This window comes from Myotis yumanensis, unplaced genomic scaffold, assembly GCF_028538775.1.
Source record: "Myotis yumanensis isolate MYYU_CA2020_CCGP unplaced genomic scaffold, mMyoYum1.0.hap1 SCAF_17, whole genome shotgun sequence".
Taxonomy (NCBI): domain Eukaryota; kingdom Metazoa; phylum Chordata; class Mammalia; order Chiroptera; family Vespertilionidae; genus Myotis; species Myotis yumanensis.
Genome location: NW_027223768.1, coordinates 12,420,033 through 12,440,189, shown reverse-complemented (window position 1 = coordinate 12,440,189; position 20,157 = coordinate 12,420,033). Strand labels below are relative to the sequence as shown.

The window sequence follows — 20,157 nt, the reverse complement described above, 5'->3', positions numbered from 1 at the left end:
TGCAAGTTGTTTTTGAGTTTGCCACCCATCTTCATCCAATAATGCTTGTAATTGTTGGTCTTCAAACTTTTTCAGTTGACCTGGACGTTCTTTGTCTTTCACATCAAAACGCTTTTAAAGCGTTTAAACCAGCGTTCACAAGTATCTTAAGATGGAGCATGTTCACCATAAGCTGCCCGAAGTACATGATAACTTTCAGCAGCACTTTTCTTCAAAATAAAGTAATGAATTAAAACTTCCTGCAAATGCTCTTTTTTTGGCACAAAATTCGACATTTTTAAGCGTAAAAATATCTATGATGTTAACACCTTCAGAAAATTTGACATGTGAAGCTTTGAAGCTTGTTGTCAATACAACAAAATAGCATACATATCAAATCGCATATATATCAACATATATGTAACTCCATCTATTGAAAAAATTCCTCACTATTAACTGGTAGAGGCACATTCTGCATTATTAACAGGTATCCGCATTATTAACCAGTACAGACACATTCCGCTTAAAACAACGTAGGTAGGGAAGTCGGCAAGCCCGATCCATAACTTTGGGATAAGGATTGGCTCTAAAGGCTGGGTCAATCCCGCTGGGGCGAGAAGTGTGGCTGCTGTGGCTGGAGGAGGCCCTTCCCCTCCAGCTCCGGACCCCGCAGCTCTTCCACCCCCACGTCACTTTCTTCCCTTCCCTGGCGGGGTGGGGGTGGGGTGGGGGTGGGGTGGGGGGTGGGAGTGGGGTGAAGGGGTGAGGGGGAGTGGTGTCCTGGCAGGGCTGCGCGAGGCCTTGGCAGTGGGGTCCCAGCGGCGCTAGGGGGAGGTCCCCCTTGGGGCCTGCGGGCCCACTGGCCGGACATGGGGGCAGCTGCTGTGGCAGCGACTCTGGACATGAGCAGGACCCTTCCCGTGGATCCCCCCCCAGCTGCGCCGGCGTCACGCCGACCCCTGGGAGCCCGGCGGGCGCGGGTCGCTCCCGGGTGATGTTGGGCCCCCTCCTCGCCTCCCGGCGTGCGCGCTGGTTTCCCTTGCCGCGATGCCGGGGGCTGCGGTTCCACGCGGCGCCTCGCCTGGGCAGCCGACTTAGAAAGGGTGCGGACCAAAGGAATCCGATGGTTTAATTAAAACAAAGCATCGCGAAGGCCTGCTGCAGGTGTTGACGATGGGATTTCAGCCCAGTGCTCTGAATGTCAAAGTGAAGAAATTCAGTGAAACGCGGGTAAATGGAGTAACTATGGCTCTCTTGAGGTAGCCAAATGCCTCGCCACCTAATTAGTGACGCAAAGGAATGGATGGACGAGATTCCCACTCTCCCTCCCTACTATCCAGCGAAACCACAGCCAAGGGAACGGGCTTGGCGGAATCAGCGGGGAAAGAAGACCCCTTGAGCTTGACTCTAGTCTGGCAGGCGGAAGAGACAGGAGAGGTGCAGAGTAAGTGGGAGGCCCCGGCGCCCCTGCCCTGAGTGCCCGCCAGGGGGCGGGGAGGGGGGCACGCGGGCCTTGCGGGCCGCCGGTGAAATACCACTACTCTGATCGTTTCTTCCACTAACCCGGTGAGTAGGGGTGGGGCTGGGGGAGGGGTGAGCCCCGAGGGGCTGTTGCTTCTGGTGCGGAGGGGGCGGCTGCGCTGGCTGGGTGGGACCTGCTCCCGGGACAGTGCCAGGTGGGGAGTTTGGGGCCGTGCACCTGTCAAACGGTAACGCAGGTGTCCTAAGGCGAGCTCAGGGAGGACAGAAACCTCCCGTGGAGCAGAAGGGCAAAAGCTCGCTTGATCTTGATTTTCAGTACGAATACAAGACCGTGAAAGCGGGGCCTCGCGATCCTCTGACCTTTCGGGTTTTAAGCAGGAGGAGTCAGCAAAGTTTCCGCAGGGATAACTGGCTTGTGGCGGCCAGCGTTCATAGCGACGTCGCTTTTTGATCCTTCGATGTCGGCTCTTCCTATCATTGTGAAGCAGAATTCACCCAGCGTTGGATTGTTCACCCGCTAATAGGGAACGTGAGTTGGGTTTAGACCCTCGTGAAACAGGTTAGTTTTACCCCGCTGGTGATGTGTTGTTGCCATGGTAATCCTGCTCAGTACGAGAGGAACCGAAGGTTCAGACATTGGTGTATGTGCTACAATGGGGCGAAGCTACCATCGGTGGGATTATGACTGAACCTCTAAGTCAGAATTCGAACGATAGGGCAGCACTGCGGGGCCTCGGTTGGCCTCGATTAGCCAGTCCCACCAGAGGGCCCTTGTGCATTGGGACCATGGGGTCCCGACTAGAGAGCCCTTTGTCCTGGGAAACGGGGTGTGGCTGGAAAGGGGGTCGCCCCTTACACATTCGTTTGTGGGGAACCTGGTGCTAAACCATTCGTAGACGACCTGCTTCTGGGTCGGGGTTTCTTACATAGCAGAGCAGCGCCCTTGAAAGTCAGCCCTGGACACAAGCGTTTGTCTCGCTCCCGGCCTCTCTCTCTCCCTCCCCAGGGAACAGCCGCCCACATGCCCTGCTGGCGCTGCTGCCGTGGAGGGAAGGACAAGGACGGAGGAGGGACTGCGCTGGAGCGGACAGCGTCCATTCCTTCCTTTCACGCCGGGCACACTGCGACCTTGGCCTCCTCTCCTGACCCCGCCGGCTTAATGTGGAATGTGTACCGGTTAATAATGGGTTAATAATTCGGGTACCAGTTACTAATGTGGGTACCGGTTAATAATGCGTAATGTGCCTCTACTGGTTAATAGTGCGGAATTTTTTCAATCGATGGAGTTACACATATGTTGATATATGCAATTTGATATGTATGCTATTTTGTTGTATTGACAACAAGCTTCAAAGCTTCACATGTCAAGTTTTCTGAAGGTGTTAACATCATAGATATTTTTACGCTTAAAAATGTCGAATTTTGTGCCAAAAAAAGAGCATTTGCGGGAAGTTTTAATTCATTACTGGTTTCCTTCCTACCTCTCTGACTGCTCCTTTTAATTCCCCTTTTTGTTTTTGTTTTTAAATTTTGTCTTTCCCTTAAATGTTGCTGTTTCTTAGGGTTCTGTCTTAGCCCAGCTTTTCAACTTCCTCTCTCCATGTCCTGAACAATCGTATCTATTCTTATGGCTTCTATTACAACTGATAGGCTGATAGTCCCCTTTTATATATCAAATCCAAACCCCTCACCTGTGCTTCAGACTCCTCTAACCAGTTACCAAATAATGCTTCCTGGAAGCCTCAAATACACCTCCCACTCAATGTAACTAAACTGAACTTGTCATTTCCTTTCACTATAAACCTGAGGTTCTCTTGTGCTTCAATAATGATACCGCTACCTACCCAGCTTCTTCAGCTATAAATCTAATATCGTCTTTTATCTCCTCCTCTCCATCATCTCTTCAATGTAACTCCTACTGACTCTAATTCTCAAGTAGGTCTCAACTATACCCACTTTTCTTGATCCCATATCTATTATACTAGCTCAGGTTATCATAGTCTCTCATAGGGATTATTGTTGTTGCTTTTTAAATATATTTTTATTGATTCCAGAGAGGGAGAGGGATAGAGAGATAGAAACATCAGTGATGAGAGAGAATCATTAAATGGGTGCCTCCTGCATGCCCCACACTGGGGATTGAGCCTGCAATCCGGGGATGTACCCTGACTGGGAATCGAACCATGAGCTCCAGGTTCATAGGTTGATGCTCAACCACTGTGCCACGCCAGCCGGGCTTCACAGGGATTATTATAATATCCTCCTAATGCTTTCATTTTGACCCTCTCCAGCCCATCATCCACATTGCAGCCAGAGTGATCCTTATAAACTATCAATTTGGTTAATTACTCCCCTGTTTAAAATGACAATAATTCCTTGTGGTAGGGACCAGAGTTTAAAAGGTGGATTGCCTCTAGAAAGTGGAGGGCCTTAAATTCCAAGCTAAAGACTTTAGAGTTTATCTTGCAGAAAATATAACAGATTTTTTTTAAAAAGGGGGAGTAATGACAAATAGAAATCAGATTTTAAAAAAGTTTTTGTAATTTGAGTGCCTGCCATGGATGTCTGGAGGGTTCAGAAAATAATAACCTATTCAGAAATCTACTTTTGTTTTGTTTCAGGTTATTGCATGTGACTGTCAGCTTTTATTAACAAGGGAAACATGTGCTTATTACATATTACATAGATTATAATCTTCAGAAGATTACAGTCTAGTACACTTGCTAAACAAACATAATTACTATGATTGAATGAAAATATTAGCAATGTGTAATTAATGTAGAGATGGGTTCATACTTAACTAATGGCCACAGACTTTCAGTTCGAGGGAACTAAGTTCCAGGACTTGCTTTCTCTTCAGAAAAGAAATGAGAGTAATTAAATGCATATGTGAGGTTCACAGATCTGAGCAATGGTCTTTGAAAGTACTAGGGCAGGGGTGGGCAAACTTTTTGACTCAAGGGCCACAATGGGTTCTTAAACTGGACCCGAGGGCCGGAACAAAAGCATGGATGGAGTGTTTGTGTGAACTAATATAAATTCAAAGTAAACATCATTACATAAAAGGGTATGGTCTTTTTTTTTTTTTTTTTTAGTTTTATTCATTTCAAACCGGCTGTAGTTTGCCCACGGCTGTACTAGGGTCACAGAAAATGGAGTAGGTAGGGTTCTTTTCCTTCAATGAATAAACTTAGGATGATAGGCACTTTGGAGAGGAATTTGGGAGACAAATTGAGAGAAGTTCAGGTCTGATTGGCTAGAAAAGAAAGATCTTTGGAACTGGAACTAGGCTCTGATGATCACCTTTAGTAGTTAACTTTCCCCCCTGTTTTCTGTAGAGTTGGGCTGAGGGATTATTTTGAGTTGCTTTGAGAGTTTCAGTTGGACAAGCTGAATGTTAGAATTAAAGTAATTATTTTTCAGTACTGGGAATAACCTTGGTGATAGCTATTCTAGACTCACAGTTGGAAATATGAAACAATGGAGGCCCAGAAAGCTTAAATGGCTTGCACAAGGACACACAGATAGTAAAGTGAAGGAATAGGCCAGAATGTCTACTTCACCACTGTATGCATATTGCCTAGAATGTCTGACACACAGCAGGAGCTCAATAAATATTTATTAAATGAATGAATAAATAATCCCCAGGCTTCTTATTACTTGTAGTATTATTTCCACTGCACCATAGAAACTATGACAGATTTAATAAAAAAAAAAAAAGGAAAAAGAGGGTCTTTGAGCAACTGGGACAGGCCTGCACAATGTTAGAGGATAAAGGTCATTATAATACAGATAGATTTCCCTAGCAAAAGAACTTCCCCTTACGTGATGTATTAGTTTGCTAGGGCTATCATAACAGCCACAGAATGGGTTGCTTAGCCAATGGAAATTTATTTTCTCACAATTCTGGAGGCCATAAATCTAAGATCAAGGGGTTGGTAAGGTTGTTTTTGTTTTTTTATTCTGAAGGTTATGAGGGAAGTATCTGTTCCAGGCCTCTGTCCTTGGCTTGTAGATGGCCATCTTCTTCCTGTGTCTTCACATCATCTTCCCTCTATCATGTGTGTCCAAATTTCCATTCATTCTGGGTTAGGGCCCACCTAATGATCTCATTTAAATAAAATATTTATTTAAATACTGCATCTCATATATTCTAAAGTACTGGGGGTTAAAACTTCAATATATATACTTTTTTTGGGGGGGGACATAATTCAGCCCATAACACATAGAGACCAGCTTTGCCATCACAGAGCATTTTAAACCCTCAACCCCATTCTTTAGCAGCAGCCAAGGTAATGTTAATAGAGCTCCCAGTGTATATTTAAGCAGTCAATTGCCCAACAGCCTTAAGCTTCTGCCCATGTATGTATATTAACTAGGTGAAGCAGGAGGGTTAGCCTGTCACATTGCTAAAAGAAGAGCCATAGGGCATGGGCTGGCTCGCCCATTTTTTTTTTTAATGAGGTTATTATAACTGACGAAACAATACTTTCTTCTTTGAAAATGGCTCTTTCCTCATCTTGTAAAATCGGGAGGGCTTTGATTGTTTTTACCATAGTTATTATTGTTGAACTGTAGCTTAGATGATGAGTGTATATTTCAGGAGTATCCTGGGGCTCTGAAATAAATGCCTATTGAATGGACCTTTGAGAAAGCCAGGGAGGCTCTTCCATGGTTTCCAGGAAGATCCTCAAGTAAAGAAAAACATACACTGATCTTAGGGGAAGAATAGTTTTGTAGTTAGAAATCATTTGAAATAGGTGATGTTCCATGGTAGTGTGTCAGGGGATTTCCAGGTTCTGTCTTTGGTGGGCATCTGCTATTTGTGTTCAAGTGAGGGAGAGGCTGGTGCTCCTTGCAGAAAATGCCATCTTACTCCATCAGAATGATACTCAGCAGCAGAGCTTTCTTGTCTCCACAACTTACAAACATGATGAGTATCTATAACTTAGGATGCCTTGTCATCCATGACCCTCACAATTTGAAATACTATCCTGGGTCAGGGCCTTCTTTGGACTTATTCCTCGTACCAAGGCCTGAATACTAAATATAGACTCCAGCAGATGGCACAGGATCATTAGATAATAATTTGATATTTTTGGCATTACTATTAAACACATTCTGACTGTCACTTAATAGACTGTGTTGCTTAAACCAACAGCTCATCTACAATTTCTATAATGCTGGGCTAAACTTTCAGGCCATTTCCTACTATCAGCTCATTAGACATCAAAGACAAAGAAGTTGCTGTATTCTTGAAATGAAATATTAACAAATATTGGGAGCACCATTATTTGCCATAAGAGTGAGTCACTGCAAAAAACAAACAAAACAAAAAACAAGCACAGAAAGCTGTGAGGTCAAGAATAAAAACACTTGGGCAGAGAATCCTAGCTTTGGGGGCAGGGGGGAGGGGGCAGATAATATAGGGTTCACCCTAACAGGGAAAAATGGTTGGGGAAAACAAAGATTTTTTTTCCTCTTTCTTTTTTTAAAATTTAGACATAATTATAACCAAATACCCTTAAGTGAATGGCAGTTTTTTTCAGTTCCTAGACCACTAGATACTGAGCTATGATTTGATGCATAATTAAAACAGACAAAAATAATTGTTTGCTAAACATTTATTATTAATTTTTAATACAGTCCAATTATTTCAACAAGAATGTCTCCAAGGTAGTATCAATAGGCTTCAAAGGATTGTGGGCTGATGGGTCTTCTTAAGGGCCTGTAGGAACTTGCCCCTCTGTTTACAAATTTTTCCCTTCCCCTCCCCCAAAATGCTCTCTGTGATCTCTTATTGGCCCTAGAGGAAGATAGATGTCTACTGGATCCTAAGCAGGTTTCCTCTCAGGTAAAATTAATAAAGGTAGTAATATTCTGAAATTTATCAAAGATTGGGGGGAAGAGAACTGAGGACTATAGATTACAGCAAAAACAGTTCTAAAATTTGAGTTCTGGAGTTTTTGAGAAACACCTTACTTTTGCTTTGAGATTTTAAAGTGTTTATGGAGTCAAGTGTAAAAAAAAAAATCAAATTCTAAGTTTTAAAGCTAAATGTTAATAGAGATTTCTTCCAATTATGGACTACTTTCACATGGAAGTCAGTTTCTGTAGAAGTCAGTTTCCCTACAGTAAAAATCCAGTCCCCTTTCACAATTTATGCTAATTATGTCAGAAAGATGAGAGGTTATTTGGAGGTAAATATAAATGTATTTTAGGCCCAAGAAGAAATACCAACTTGAACACTAAAAAATATCTAAATTCTCCACAAGATAGGTCAACCATTTAAAAAACAGACCTGATGCTTTTGACTCTCACATCTGATTATTCTTGTTACTTCTGAAAGCAGTAAATTAACATGTTCCCCAAACAAAACTCCTTAAACAAATTAAATGACTTGTTTTTAAAAATGCACACCACATCTGCACCAAAGAGCAAAGACATCCTGCAGTAAAGAATTACTTGAGGAAGACTAAAAGAAGTACAAAGTACATGAAATGAGTATAGTTTAAGATTTTGGAAAAAAAGACATTCTAACATAACAGAGTTTTCCCACAACCAAAAACATTTGAGTCATCTGGTACCCAGTGTTTCCCATTTTCCTTTGCTGAAGCTTTGGCAAGTGTCGGGATATGGCGGCATTTCTTAAGGACGGTATTGGGACCTCTGCTCTTGGATGTACTCATAGAGAGGGCTGGAGCGCACCGGGACACCGGCAAACGGACGCTTGCCAGACTCCAGAATCTGCTGCCGGCCCTTATCTTTTTCCTCCCAGCCTCGGCCGCGCCTCTGCGCCTCTTCCAGCTGGCGGAGCTGCTCTTCTTCCCGGAATTTCCTCTCCCGCTCCTGCCGGCGCCTCAGTTCTTGCTCCTCCCGCAGCTGCTGCTCTTCTTGGCGACGTAGTAGCTGTTCTTCCGGTTCCCGGAGGAGCTGTTGATCTTCAAGGAACTTTCTGTCGCGTTCCCGGCGAAGCTGTTCCTGGCCTTCCCGGCGGCGCAGCTGCTGTTCCTCCTCGCGGAGCTTTCTGTCGCGCTCTTGGCGAAGCTCTTGTTCGAGTTCCCGGCGGCGCAGCTGCTGTTCTTCCCGTTCCTTGAGGAGCTGTTCCTCCGCTCGGAGCTTCCTGTCGAGCTCCTGGCGGCGCAGCTGCTGTTCTTCCCGTTCCTGGAGGAGCTGTTCCTCCGCTCGGAGCTTCCTGTCGAGCTCCTGGCGGCGCAGCTGCTGTTCTTCCCGTTCCTGGAGGAGCTGTTCCTCCGCTCGGAGCTTCCTGTCGAGCTCCTGGCGGCGCAGCTGCTGTTCTTCCCGTTCCTTGAGGAGCTGTTCCTCCGCTCGGAGCTTCCTGTCGCGCTCCTGGCGGCGCAGCTGCTGTTCTTCCCGTTCCTTGAGGAGCTGTTCCTCCTCGCGGAGCTTTCTGTCTCGCTCCTGGCGGCGCAGCTGCTGTTCCTCCTGGCGAAGCTCTTGCTCGAGTTCCTGGCGGCGCAGCTGCTGTTCTTCCCGTTCCTTGAGGAGCTGTTCCTCCGCTCGGAGCTTCCTGTCGCGCTCCTGGCGGCGCAGCTGCTGTTCCTCCTGGCGAAGCTCTTGCTCGAGCTCCTGGCGGCGCAGCTGCTGTTCCTCCTCGCGGAGTTTTCTGTCGAGCTCCTGGCGGCGCAGCTGCTGTTCTTTCCGTTCCTGGAGGAGCTGTTCCTCCGCTCGGAGCTTCCTGTCGCGCTCCTGGCGGCGCAGCTGCTGTTCTTCCTGTTCCTTGAGGAGCTGTTCCTCCGCTCGGAGCTTCCTGTCGCGCTCCTGGCGGCGCAGCTGCTGTTCCTCCTGGCGAAGCTCTTGCTCGAGCTCCTGGCGGCGCAGCTGCTGTTCCTCCTGGCGAAGCTCTTGCTCCAGCTCCTGGCGGCGCAGCTGCTGTTCCTCCTCGCGGAGTTTTCTGTCGAGCTCCTGGCGGCGCAGCTCCTGTTCTTTCCGTTCCTGGAGGAGCTGTTCCTCCTCACGGAACTTTCTCTCTTCTTCCTGAAGGCGTCTTTTCTCCTCTCTTTCCTCCTTCAGCAGCTGCTCCTCCTCGCGCTGCAGCTGCTCACGTAGAGCAGGTTTGGAGTACAGTGTGTGGCGGCGCCTCTGGCTTTCCTCTTCTAGTTGCCACCTCCATTTTTGGTCGCGGAGCAGCTCCTCCTGGCGCCGCTCTTCCTCCTGGAGCTGCTCCTCCTGCTCGAGGAATTGCCGCTCCCGCTTCCTCTCAAATCCCTGCAGGCGCTGATCCTCCTCCTCCCGCTCCCGCAGCCGCTGCTCGCGCTCCTGCAGCCGCCTCTCCTCCTCTTCCTCCTGCTCTTGGCGGCGCCTCAGTGGCCCCTGCCTGCGGGGCCTGCGGGGCCTCGAGTAGACCTTGCTCTGCCGGGCTTCGGCCTCGCTTTCCAGCTGCCGCTGCCACCGCAGGGCACGGCTCTCGCCCAGCTCACGGGCCTCTTCTTGCAGTGCCTCCTCCTCAGCCAACTCCTGCTCCCGCCTCAGCTGCTGCTCTCGCCGCTCCTCCTGCTCGCGCCTCAGCTGCTCCAAGAGCGGCTCCTGCTCCCGCCTCAGCCTCTGTTCCAAACGCGGTTCCCGCTCGCGCCTCAGCAGCTGCTCGCGCCTCTCTTCCTGCTCCCGCCGCAGCTTTTCCAAGCGCGGTTCCTGCTCGCGCCTGAGCTCTTGCTCTCGCCTCTCTTCCTGCTCCCGCCGCAGCTTTTCCAAGCGCGGTTCCTGCTCGCGCCTCAGCAGCTGCTCTCGCCTCTCTTCCTGCTTCCGCCTCAGCTTTTCCAAGCGCGGTTCCTGCTCGCGCCTCAGCAGCTGCTCTCGCCTCTCTTCCTGCTCCCGCCGTAGCTTTTCCAAGCGCGGTTCCTGCTCGCGCCTCAGCAGCTGCTCTCGCCTCTCTTCCTGCTCCCGCCTCAGCTTTTCCAAGCGCGGTTCCTGCTCGCGCCTCAGCAGCTGCTCTCGCCTCTCTTCCTGCTCCCGCCTCAGCTTTTCCAAGCGCGGTTCCTGCTCGCGCCTGAGCTCCTGCTCTAGCCTCTCTTCCTGCTCTAGCCTCTCTTCCTGCTCTCGCCTCTCTTCCTGCTCCCGCCTCAGCTTTTCCAAGCGCGGTTCCTGCTCGCGCCTCAGCAGCTGCTCTCGCCTCTCTTCCTGCTCCCGCCTCAGCTTCTGTTCCAAACGCGGTTCCTGCTCGCGCCTGAGCTCCTGCTCGCGCCTGAGCTCCTGCTCTAGCCTCTCTTCCTGCTCTCGCCTCTCTTCTTGCTCCCGCCTCAGCTTTTCCAAGCGCGGTTCCTGCTCGCGCCTCAGCTCCTGCTCGCGCCTGAGCTCCTGCTCTCGCCTCTCTTCCTGCTTGCGCCTCAGCTCCTGCTCGCGCCTCAGCTGCTCCAAGAGCGGCTCCTGCTCCCGCCTGAGCTCCTGCTCGCGCCTCTCTTCCTGCTCCCGCCGCAGCTTCTTTTCCAGGCGCGGTTCCTGCTCTCGCCTCAGCTCCTGCTCCCGCTCTCGCCTCAGCAGTTGCTCTCGCCCGAGCTCCTGCTCGAGCCTCTCTTCCTGCTCCTGCCGCAGCTCCTGCTCCCGCCTCTCTTCCTGCTCGAGCCTCAGCTCCTGCTCCCGCCTCTCTTCCTGCTCGAGCCTCAGCTCCTGCTCGCGCCTCAGCTGCTCCAAGAGCGGCTCCTGCTCCCGCCTGAGCTCCTGCTCGCGCCTCTCTTCCTGCTCCCGCCTCAGCTTCTGTTCCAAGCGCGGTTCCTGCTCGCGCCTCAGCTCCTGCTCCAAGGGCTCCTGGCGCCCGCGCCTAAGCCTCTGCAGCTGCTCTTCCACCTCTTCCTTCTCCTCCTCCAGGCGCTCCCTCAGCTCCTGCCGTTCCCGCCGGGGTAGCTGCTCCTCTTCCTGGAGCTCCCGCAGTTTCTCCTCCAGGCGCTGGCGCTCGCGCTCCAGCTCTCGCTGCTCCCGCCTCTCTCGCCTCCGCTCTTGGTCGGGAAACTCCTCGGGCGCCCGCCCCTTGCGCTCCTGCAGCTCCTCTTCCTCCTGGCGGCGCACTTCCTGCTCTCGCCTTTGCAGCCGCTGCTCTCGCCTCTCTAGCTTCTCCCTCTGCTCCTCTTCCTCAGCGAGCTCCCTCTCTAGTTGCTGCCTCTTCTGCCAGCGTTCTTCTTCCAACTCTCTGTCCCGGGGATCAAACCTCCTTCGGTCTTCTTGCCTGCGATCGAGTAACGGGGCCCCCTTTCCCTCGCACGGGGCTTCCTCCTCCAGCCCCGACGCCTCGGCCAGAGCGTAGTAACAAGCTTGAGCCACTTTGAAAATGAACAGGAGGTACTCGTTGAAATCTACCAGCCCGTTACAGTCGCGATCCAGAAGTTCCAGGATCAAATCTACCGTTTCAGGATCATGTGGTCGCTATGAAAAAAAAAAAGATGAAAACAAAAGTTTTTTTTTTTTTAATGTACCATTTACAGCTAGTAAACGTTCTCACTCAATATGCATTTTACGACATGCAGACACTCAAAAGACAGAAGAGCAATTAGGAAAATCCCAGGGTGTATGGTGAAGTTTTGTTGTCTTCATGTAAAAATGTGAATACCTCATTTTATAGCATACATTTGTTGGAAGTGTTTGCATCTTGTAATTTAATGCTGATTAAAAGAACACAAGTTCTCTTTAGCTGGGTGAATAAGAATGAACTTATTCTCAACTGAGAGAAATAAATGGGACTTTATGAAGATGTGCAACAGCCATTTCTGTCTGAAATAGCTAGTTCCTTTGATTTGACTTTTAGTCTATGTTTGAAAAGAGAACAAAACATTTATGGTAACACCATTTTACTAGTGAACAATATGAATTTAATTACCGAAATTTGCAAGTAATTTTAAATTCCTTCCAAGTCTAGTTTGATCTAACATCTTTGGTGATAACCTCCCATGACCACCAGTTCATCCACATTGCCATTGTCATCAAGTACATGAAATAATTGCTAGTAACTTCTTTAGTACTCAGACTACAATGACAATTAGGTATCTTCAGCCTCAAAAATGAATGGGAATGTAGTGTAGAGCTATCATGGTGTAAAATGAATATAAAGTCACCATTCCTTGCTCTGGTTGCTCCTGAGAAGGAAGTTCATAACCCCAAATGAATAAAGAAATGTCCTTTTCATATTTCTTACCCGAAGAATAGCTCCAAATTCCCTTTCAAGGAGGTTCTTCAGGTCTTTTTTGCATAGTGCTGCCCCATCACAATCATGTGAGGCATATTGATTGAAAACTTCAGTGATATCGAAGATGCTTCTTAGAAGTGGAGACATTTTTTTCCTTTCTTCAGTTCAAGTAAACCTAAAACAATAAAATAGGATCCAGAATCAAACTCTATTTCTGATCTTTGGGAGGTTTTAGCCCCACTCTTTTGGGCAGATCCTTAAATAATTTGACTTTACAATAGTAGTTATTTTCAACCTCGACTTTCAAAGCATTTTATTTTTTTAATATTGTACAGCTCTTAGAAAAGGGAAGAGAGATCCTGAGAAACTTCAAGCCTGGGAATTATCTGCAGACTATCCTGTAGTCAGCTTTCAGATTGTTCACACAATCTGAATTATCCATCTCTTTTCCTCTTCTCTCTTTCTCCTTCTTAATATATTTCAGATCAGACAGTGTAGAGTATAATGTAGAAATTTAAATTTGATATGTTGCTACTCATAGCATCTGCCTCTAAAACTGAACAAAGAGGGTAGGTGAAAGCCAAAAGGTGAAGGAAGATCTGAAAGTATCTTAAAATGAATAGAAGCCGCATACACCTAGGTGTGGAGCAAAACATTTAGTGGCAACTAGAACATTAAAAAGGGAATGTGGATTATTCCCCAACATTATAGCCCATAAGAGATCTAGGAATATAATTCACAAGTCAGCAGTTTTAAGATTAAGCACTACTTCTCCATAGTTAAAGGTGGCATTGCAATATTCAGATAAACCAATGCAGAAAACAAAGAGTACATTTTATCTGCCTTAACTAAGATATATCACAGATATTCAGTTATTGAAAGCTTCTGAGAGGTTCTTCCTGACTGGCTACCAGGGTTGATGGGTCAAATTGAACCTGGACAAATTTGAATAACATTGGTTTTATTGTTAGTTTTGTTAAACCCAAATAAACCCTTTGAATCTTGGCATTATAAAAAATGGAACTTAGCTAAGAGCAGATCAATGTTAAAAAAAAATACATGGGAGGTTTCACTGACTGGGTGAGAATAGTGGTTCATCTAGCTGGCTTCTTTAGTTACTACTCAACTTGAAATACTGCAGATACCATAATTACATGAAGTTGGCCCATATTGAGCAGAACCAATATAAAAAGAGAACCAAGAGTTGGTAAACTTTGGAGATAGCAGTTTTTAGAAAGATGAATCCCATCAGAGTCACACATAACTTATCTTCCAACCCCTGACATGCAAACATACTTAGAGAGTTCAGAGCCTCGGGAGGAGACCATGTCTCTATTTGAGTAATGGCTCCAACCATAAGAAGATGGCATGGAGTTAGACATCTCTGTAAGATACTGATGTCTTCTGACACAATAGACTCCCCCCATACTCCCCCTCCTGCCAACATCTACAACAACTGGAAAATGAAGCAACATACAGAAGAACATGATCCCATTGAATGGGACTTACCCACTTCACGAGAGGGAGAAGTTGAGTGCTCGCTGACACCACTGGCAAGTGTACTGGGCAGTTGGTAGCTGGGTCTTTTATAGGGGTTCTAATTGTGCCCTGAAGACCTACTTGGAAAGGAGACACCCACTCTGTGGGATGGCCTGATTCATTCCTAACCAAGCCCAGCTCCACCTCTGTCTCCACAAATGGTTTGTTTATCTCACTATTTGCTCACATACCTATTTGGCATGAGGTTCACAGACCTTGCCTCCTGACAGGGTACTGGCCCCACCTAACATGAAAGGATAGAATGTTTGGCAGAATCTCTAATTTTTTTAAATTGTTAAAATGAAATAAAACAAAAATTAATGGTCAGAATCTTGATTAATTATGATTTTATTACAAAGTAGTAACTTCTAAGCCATTTACTATATAAAAAAATCTAACTTATAGGCTGGGGTCAAACAGACACTTTGACATAAACTAATGAGAACTAGTTAATTTCTCTCTGGGATATGACAGTCCACAGGGAGCTGCGTATAGCCCTGTCTGAAACAATTCTAGGACAATGAAAGGGTATAAGGAATTGATTTTAGTTTCTTCTCTAAAATGCAAATGGAGAAAAATTGCACTTATATTCTTGGGTCTTATAATGATTTTCCTATAGTTGAGGATTGTCTTCTTAGTAAACAATTTTGGGTGTTAGTTTAAAAATGTTTCATTAAATTACTTATAAGAGAATTTGAAATCTGTCAAATTTCTTTCTTAGGGATGTTACATCTAAATGAAGTTTGCTCTTTTCTCATTAACATATTGATGCTCCTGGAGAAAAAGAGCTGGTGTAATCTGTTTTTTTTTTTAGATATAATCATCCTGCTCAGCTCAAGTCACTAATGATTATGACACCGAAGCACTTGACTCTGCTTCTCTTGGAAGTGCATTAATGTAATCGGTCACTCTAGCCCATTATGTCTTCTGGGGCTTTCTCAACCCTGGAGATCATATGCAAACCCCAGTGCTGTTTTATTGTAAGGAACTGGATTTTATCCTTGGTTGTCAGTGACTCCCACCCTTACATTTCAGACTATATGAAACTTTGGTTCAAAATACGTTTATGGAGACTATGAAATGATTCAGTGGCTTTTGGCATTTTGGTCTTCTCCTTTGTCCAACAGAGGCAAGTAAATTTTGAGGAGACTCTGTAGGGTCCTTCAATGGAATGTAATTTGGAGCCTAAATCTCGATGACTCTTCCTTTATGTGCAGATTGGTCCAAATGATGATGGAATTGAATTCTATTTGACTCCTTCTTTGCTGCCCTCCCAGAGGTGGGGGGAGAAGAAAGTGGAAATGATAGGTGATGGGAAGGCAACTGTTAGCCTGGTTCAATTCTGTGATCTCGGGTTTTTCCTAGAACTGTCACTTTTCTTGAGATCAGTTAGCAAACTTGATGTAGCAGCTCCTTAGTGAAGAGTAAAGATTTCTCTCCCCACTTCTACCTTCTATTTTGGGTTTTATTCAGTTATTTTCATCTTCGAATTCTAGGATAGAACTATCATGAGCACTGCAACCACAAATCACCATGAAACCTCTATCTCTCATGGAGGATATGTGCCTTAAAAAAAAACAAAAATCCTCAGAGAAACATCGATATGAGGAGACACATCAATTGGTTGCCTCCCACCTGTGCCCTGCCTGGGGCTAGGAATCAAACCTGGCACCCTTTGGTGCATGGGCCATCACTCTAACCACTGAACACCACCATCCAGGGTGCATATGAGCCTTTGTTATGAGTGTCCTCCAAGGAATTCTCTGGACAAACCCTGCCTGTGTCTGGTTCTCTTTTTATCCACCTGTGTGTAGTCTGTGAGGAACCTTAGCCCAGGTGGTGGGATGCATTTGTGTGATTCCATTACCTTACAATAGTCAAAGACACAAAGTAGTCAAAAGAGGACCAGACATTCATTAGCTTCTATGGGAAAAAAGGGAAAATATTAATCATTCCAAAATCATGTTTGAGCAAGCAAATAAAATATAGAAGCAAAACCAAAAGGGAAATGCTTCCAAACAGCCTTAAGAAAATGCCTGCATCCTCCACCAAAAACAAAACAAAACAAAACAGAAGCAGAAGCAGAAGCAGAAGAAGAAGGCCGAAATTGCATTCACCATAACAAAAACCTCCTTCCCCACTCTGAATGAAGCTAGATCTTAAATCCAGTGATGGCTCTCTTATCCATTCTCATTTAAAGTCAGGATATCACAAGGAAAGATATTAAAAAACCTGAACTAACCTATGAGAATTGGCCTGTCTGCCTTGCTGCTCTTGGTCCAACATCAGAAAGATTGTAGGTAGATTCAAATGCTAAAATTCTAAAGTCAGGTTTGATATTCTTCTAATGAAGTGGCCCTTGTTGCTACATAATGCTCTTTTATTTAACACAGTACCATTATTTAAAAATATCATTTTAAGTGATATTTAAAATGTCATGCCTTGGGACACCACCTCTGCCCATCCAAAACCAGAGAATGGCCAAAACCGGTTTGGCTCAGTGGATAGAGCGTCGGCCTGCGGACTGAAAGGTCCCGGGTTCGATTCCGGTCAAGGGCATGTACCTGGGTTGCGGGCACATCCCCAGTGGGAGATGTGCAGGAGGCAGCTGATCGATGTTTCTCTCTCATCGATGTTTCTAACTCTCTATCTCTCTCCCTGTCTCTCTGTAAAAAATCAATAAAAAATATATTAAAAAAAACAAAACAAAACCAGAGAATGTAGAAAATAATCAAGTACTGACATTGGTTCATTCCATTTTTTTGAAAGATCAACTGAGAATCCCTGCAATGAGGCAGTGTCCACTCATTGTGGTTCATCAAAAAAGAATGGTGTTTGTATAATCTGAGCATCCTAATCTTCTTTATAGACAAAAGGCCTCATTATCTTTCTTTTATAAGACTGGAGACTGAGGCACTGAAAGGTCAGAGAACGTTCCTGACTGGCCCAGGAATCACCCATATACTCCTGCTCCATTATGTAAGAATATCCTTCTTTATCAAGGATTAATGCCAGTGGGTTCAGAGCATAGCTACAGTATTGTACTGATACTTGGCTTTGAGATGTGAGCTCTTTATTACAGAAGAATTGAAAAGAGAAAACAAAATTTATATTATTCATTCCTGAAGCCTCATCCATGCTTGAAATCTCTGGGTGTGGAGCTCTGCTGGGTTAACAAATAGAACTAACGAAGTACCAGGTTTCCCTGGTCTTCAACTCTTTCAAAGGCTCTTTTCCCATTTTCTCCAGTCAAAATCCGGAAAAAGTAGATAATAGACTTGACATTCTGCGGTATTTGACCAGGATCAAACCCTGTCTTGGCCTTATTGTGAAAATTTAGATAAAGCAGAGAAGGTGCTAGTGTTCTCAGCCTAATGAGCTTTTCCAGAGCCCACTATGGGTCATGACATGGAACTCTGGGTAAATGTCCAAGTGGGATGACTTTAAGATGGCTTTATAAAAAGTAAGATTCTTTGGTGAGCTATCGAAATACCTTCCCAATGAAGACCTTTTCTTTAAAATTATGTGTTAAACCTTTCAAGTTTTTCTATTATTTCTTCTTACTCATTGACCCATGCCCTAGAACACTACCTCTGCCCATCCAAAATCTACTGTATTTTCTCTGAGGCCCCATGCAAATTCCATCTGCCCTCCCAGACCTTCCTTGACCTTTCCATATAACAATCTTCCAATTAAAAAAATTTCTTTCCACAGCATGCATAGTCAGCATCATACAACCCAGCACTAGTTAATGTGTAATTTCCATATTTTCCTCTAATTTAATGGGTGCTTGCTCTGTCTTCTTGATTAGGTTTTAAGTTCCTTGGAGGCAATGCTGTATCTTTTATTTCTAGCAGGTGTTTAGTAAAATCCTTGCTGATCTGATGTAATTTTATTATACTGCCGCAGTTTAAATGGCCAAGTGTGAATGAGATGAGTCGCTTGATCTGAAATGGAGTTCTGTGATTTGGGTGATGGCCTGAGGATGAGGGCACATACCATCATGGGAGTCAGCCCTTCTGGGGCCTCTTTCTAGTTTTGCTACTTACAGGACAGATGACAGAGGAAGCATTACTTCACCCCTCTCTGCCTCCTCCATGCCCATCGCTTCACCCCTCTGTTAAGTGAGGAGCTGTAAGATATGAATCCCTTCCTCAGAGGGGAGCTGTGATAATTATAGCTTGTAAAGCATTTTGTGACTCTTAGATATAAAAGGGCTAATTATTATGATCATTAATAATTCTTAATTTTTATCTTCTTTAAGGTAAATTACCCTTACTTTAATTATACCCCCACCCTGGTGGTAATTATTACCTCGGAGAGTCAGCAGATGCTTTTCCATCTTACATCATGTCATACAGGGTGACTGAGCACAAGTGAGCCCCGGAGGGCACTTCCACCTTCTGCCCACTCCAGCTGTCACCCAGAGTAGCAGAGAACTCCTGGCTCTCTTTGCCATTGAGGTGGCCATAGATGTCAAGTGCTCTGTTTTCTCTGTTCTGTAACTGTATCTTTCTCCTAACCAGCAGCTCCTCAGCTTCACAGAGCTTTGGGATTTGGCAAAAGACACACTGAATGGGGGGGGGGAACCCTTAATTTTTTGTATTTTGGTGAATACTCTGAATGAAGGAAGCAGGCATTTTTGATTGGGCTGTGGAGTTGTTTTTTTTTTTTGTATCTCAGATGAAAAGGTTGACAGCTGCCATATGGAAGAAGGGCCATAGCTTTTCAAAGGTAGAGGTGCTGTGTGACATTTTCTATTTTCTTGGATTTAGATCTGTTTCTAGTCAAATGGTAAGTCACTCTTTGGGATGAGATGAGGATTTGTATCAAAAGAACAAAACAAAACAAAAAACTTTGTGAGAGAGGTTTTCCTTCTGATAAGAAGGCATAACATAAAGGATGTTGGGAGCTAAGGCTTTGCACTCAGTAGATGCTTTAGGTTGCATAAGTAAAGGTCATGGCCTCCCAAATATGGAAAGAGCACTTTCAGCACAAGCAGGCATGTGACAGTCTGGCTGGGGATGTTTCCTCCAGGCCCAGGCGTTCAGTCATCGCCTGCGTCATGGTCCAGTTATTGAATCCTAATCTGAGTGTTTCCCACCCTGAATCCCACCCTGAAGTAAGTATGGGAGTGGAACGAGGGTGTGCGTGTCAATGTCTAGAAATTTCAGTGGCTTTCATTCTGACCCCTCCCTTCCAGACAGGTGCACGCTTCTCTGGAGTCTGCACCCCCCACTCTTCTACACAGTATCTTCCTTTCAGTCGCCTTCCTGTCTTCATTTCTGATTCTCTTCTACTTTTTTATAGCAAAATGTGGAAATTTATTGAGAAACAAGCACTAATTCCCACGTGGGGAGGGGGAAAGAGTCACCTGATTCTCTTCTACTTTAAAAAAATTTCCCTTTCCCATCCCATCCTCAAAACCACTTGAAATGGGACAGGGTTGAAGGGACTTTGGAAGGCCAAAGTCATTGTCCCTTTGCCTCAAGGAGGATCTGACCCAGTTCATAGTATTAGTGGAGAAGCAGAAGACAGGCTGTGCATTTCTCTCTTCTTCCCACAGTAGTCTCTTGATTCACAAGCATTTATTGAGTCCCCCATTCTACACCAGGCATGGTGCAAAGCACTGAACCTCTTACCAGAAGGCACTGATGACTTGGAGTGGAAGATATTGTGATAAGAAAGATTTAATTCCAAAAATAAAGCCCTGACCAGGACCTCCTGGTCCATAGGTTGACACTCAACCACTGAGCCACACCGGCTGGGCTATGATATTTTTCTAATAACACACACAAAAAAACTAACAGTGGTTACCTGCAGGGCAAGGGATGGGAAAGTACCTTTTTACGGTATACTTTCTTAAACTTTCTGATATTTGAACCATGTGAATGAGTTACCTATTCAAAAATTGAACACTTTAAACTCTGAAAATAAAAGTTTAATTCCAAGAGAAAGGAGATGAAACACATAGACGATAACTATCAAAGTATCACCAGGAATTAAAATTTTCATTCTAGGTTGTG

General features: G+C 45.6%; 1 protein-coding gene across 1 annotated transcript; it reads right to left on the bottom strand.

Moving 5' to 3' along the window:
- Positions 1–7,070: 7,070 nt before the first annotated feature.
- Positions 7,071–12,739, bottom strand: TCHH (trichohyalin). Its single transcript, XM_070395925.1, has 2 exons — positions 12,602–12,739; positions 7,071–11,835 (listed from the first exon to the last, which is right to left on the bottom strand). The coding sequence occupies exons 1-2, from the start codon at positions 12,737–12,739 to the stop codon at positions 8,110–8,112; spliced, it is 3,864 nt and encodes a 1,287-aa protein (XP_070252026.1). The 3' UTR covers positions 7,071–8,109.
- Positions 12,740–20,157: the final 7,418 nt, after the last annotated feature.

What these genes read in the sequence shown, in the direction of transcription:
- TCHH (XM_070395925.1), bottom strand. Translation starts at nt 12,739, where the DNA reads ATGTCTCCACTTCTAAGAAGCATCTTCGATATCACTGAAGTTTTCAAT. An exon ending in AATTTGGAGCTATTCTTCGG is followed by an intron (nt 11,836 to 12,601) that starts GTAAGAAATATG and finishes TTTTTTTCATAG; the next exon opens with CGACCACATGATCCTGAAAC.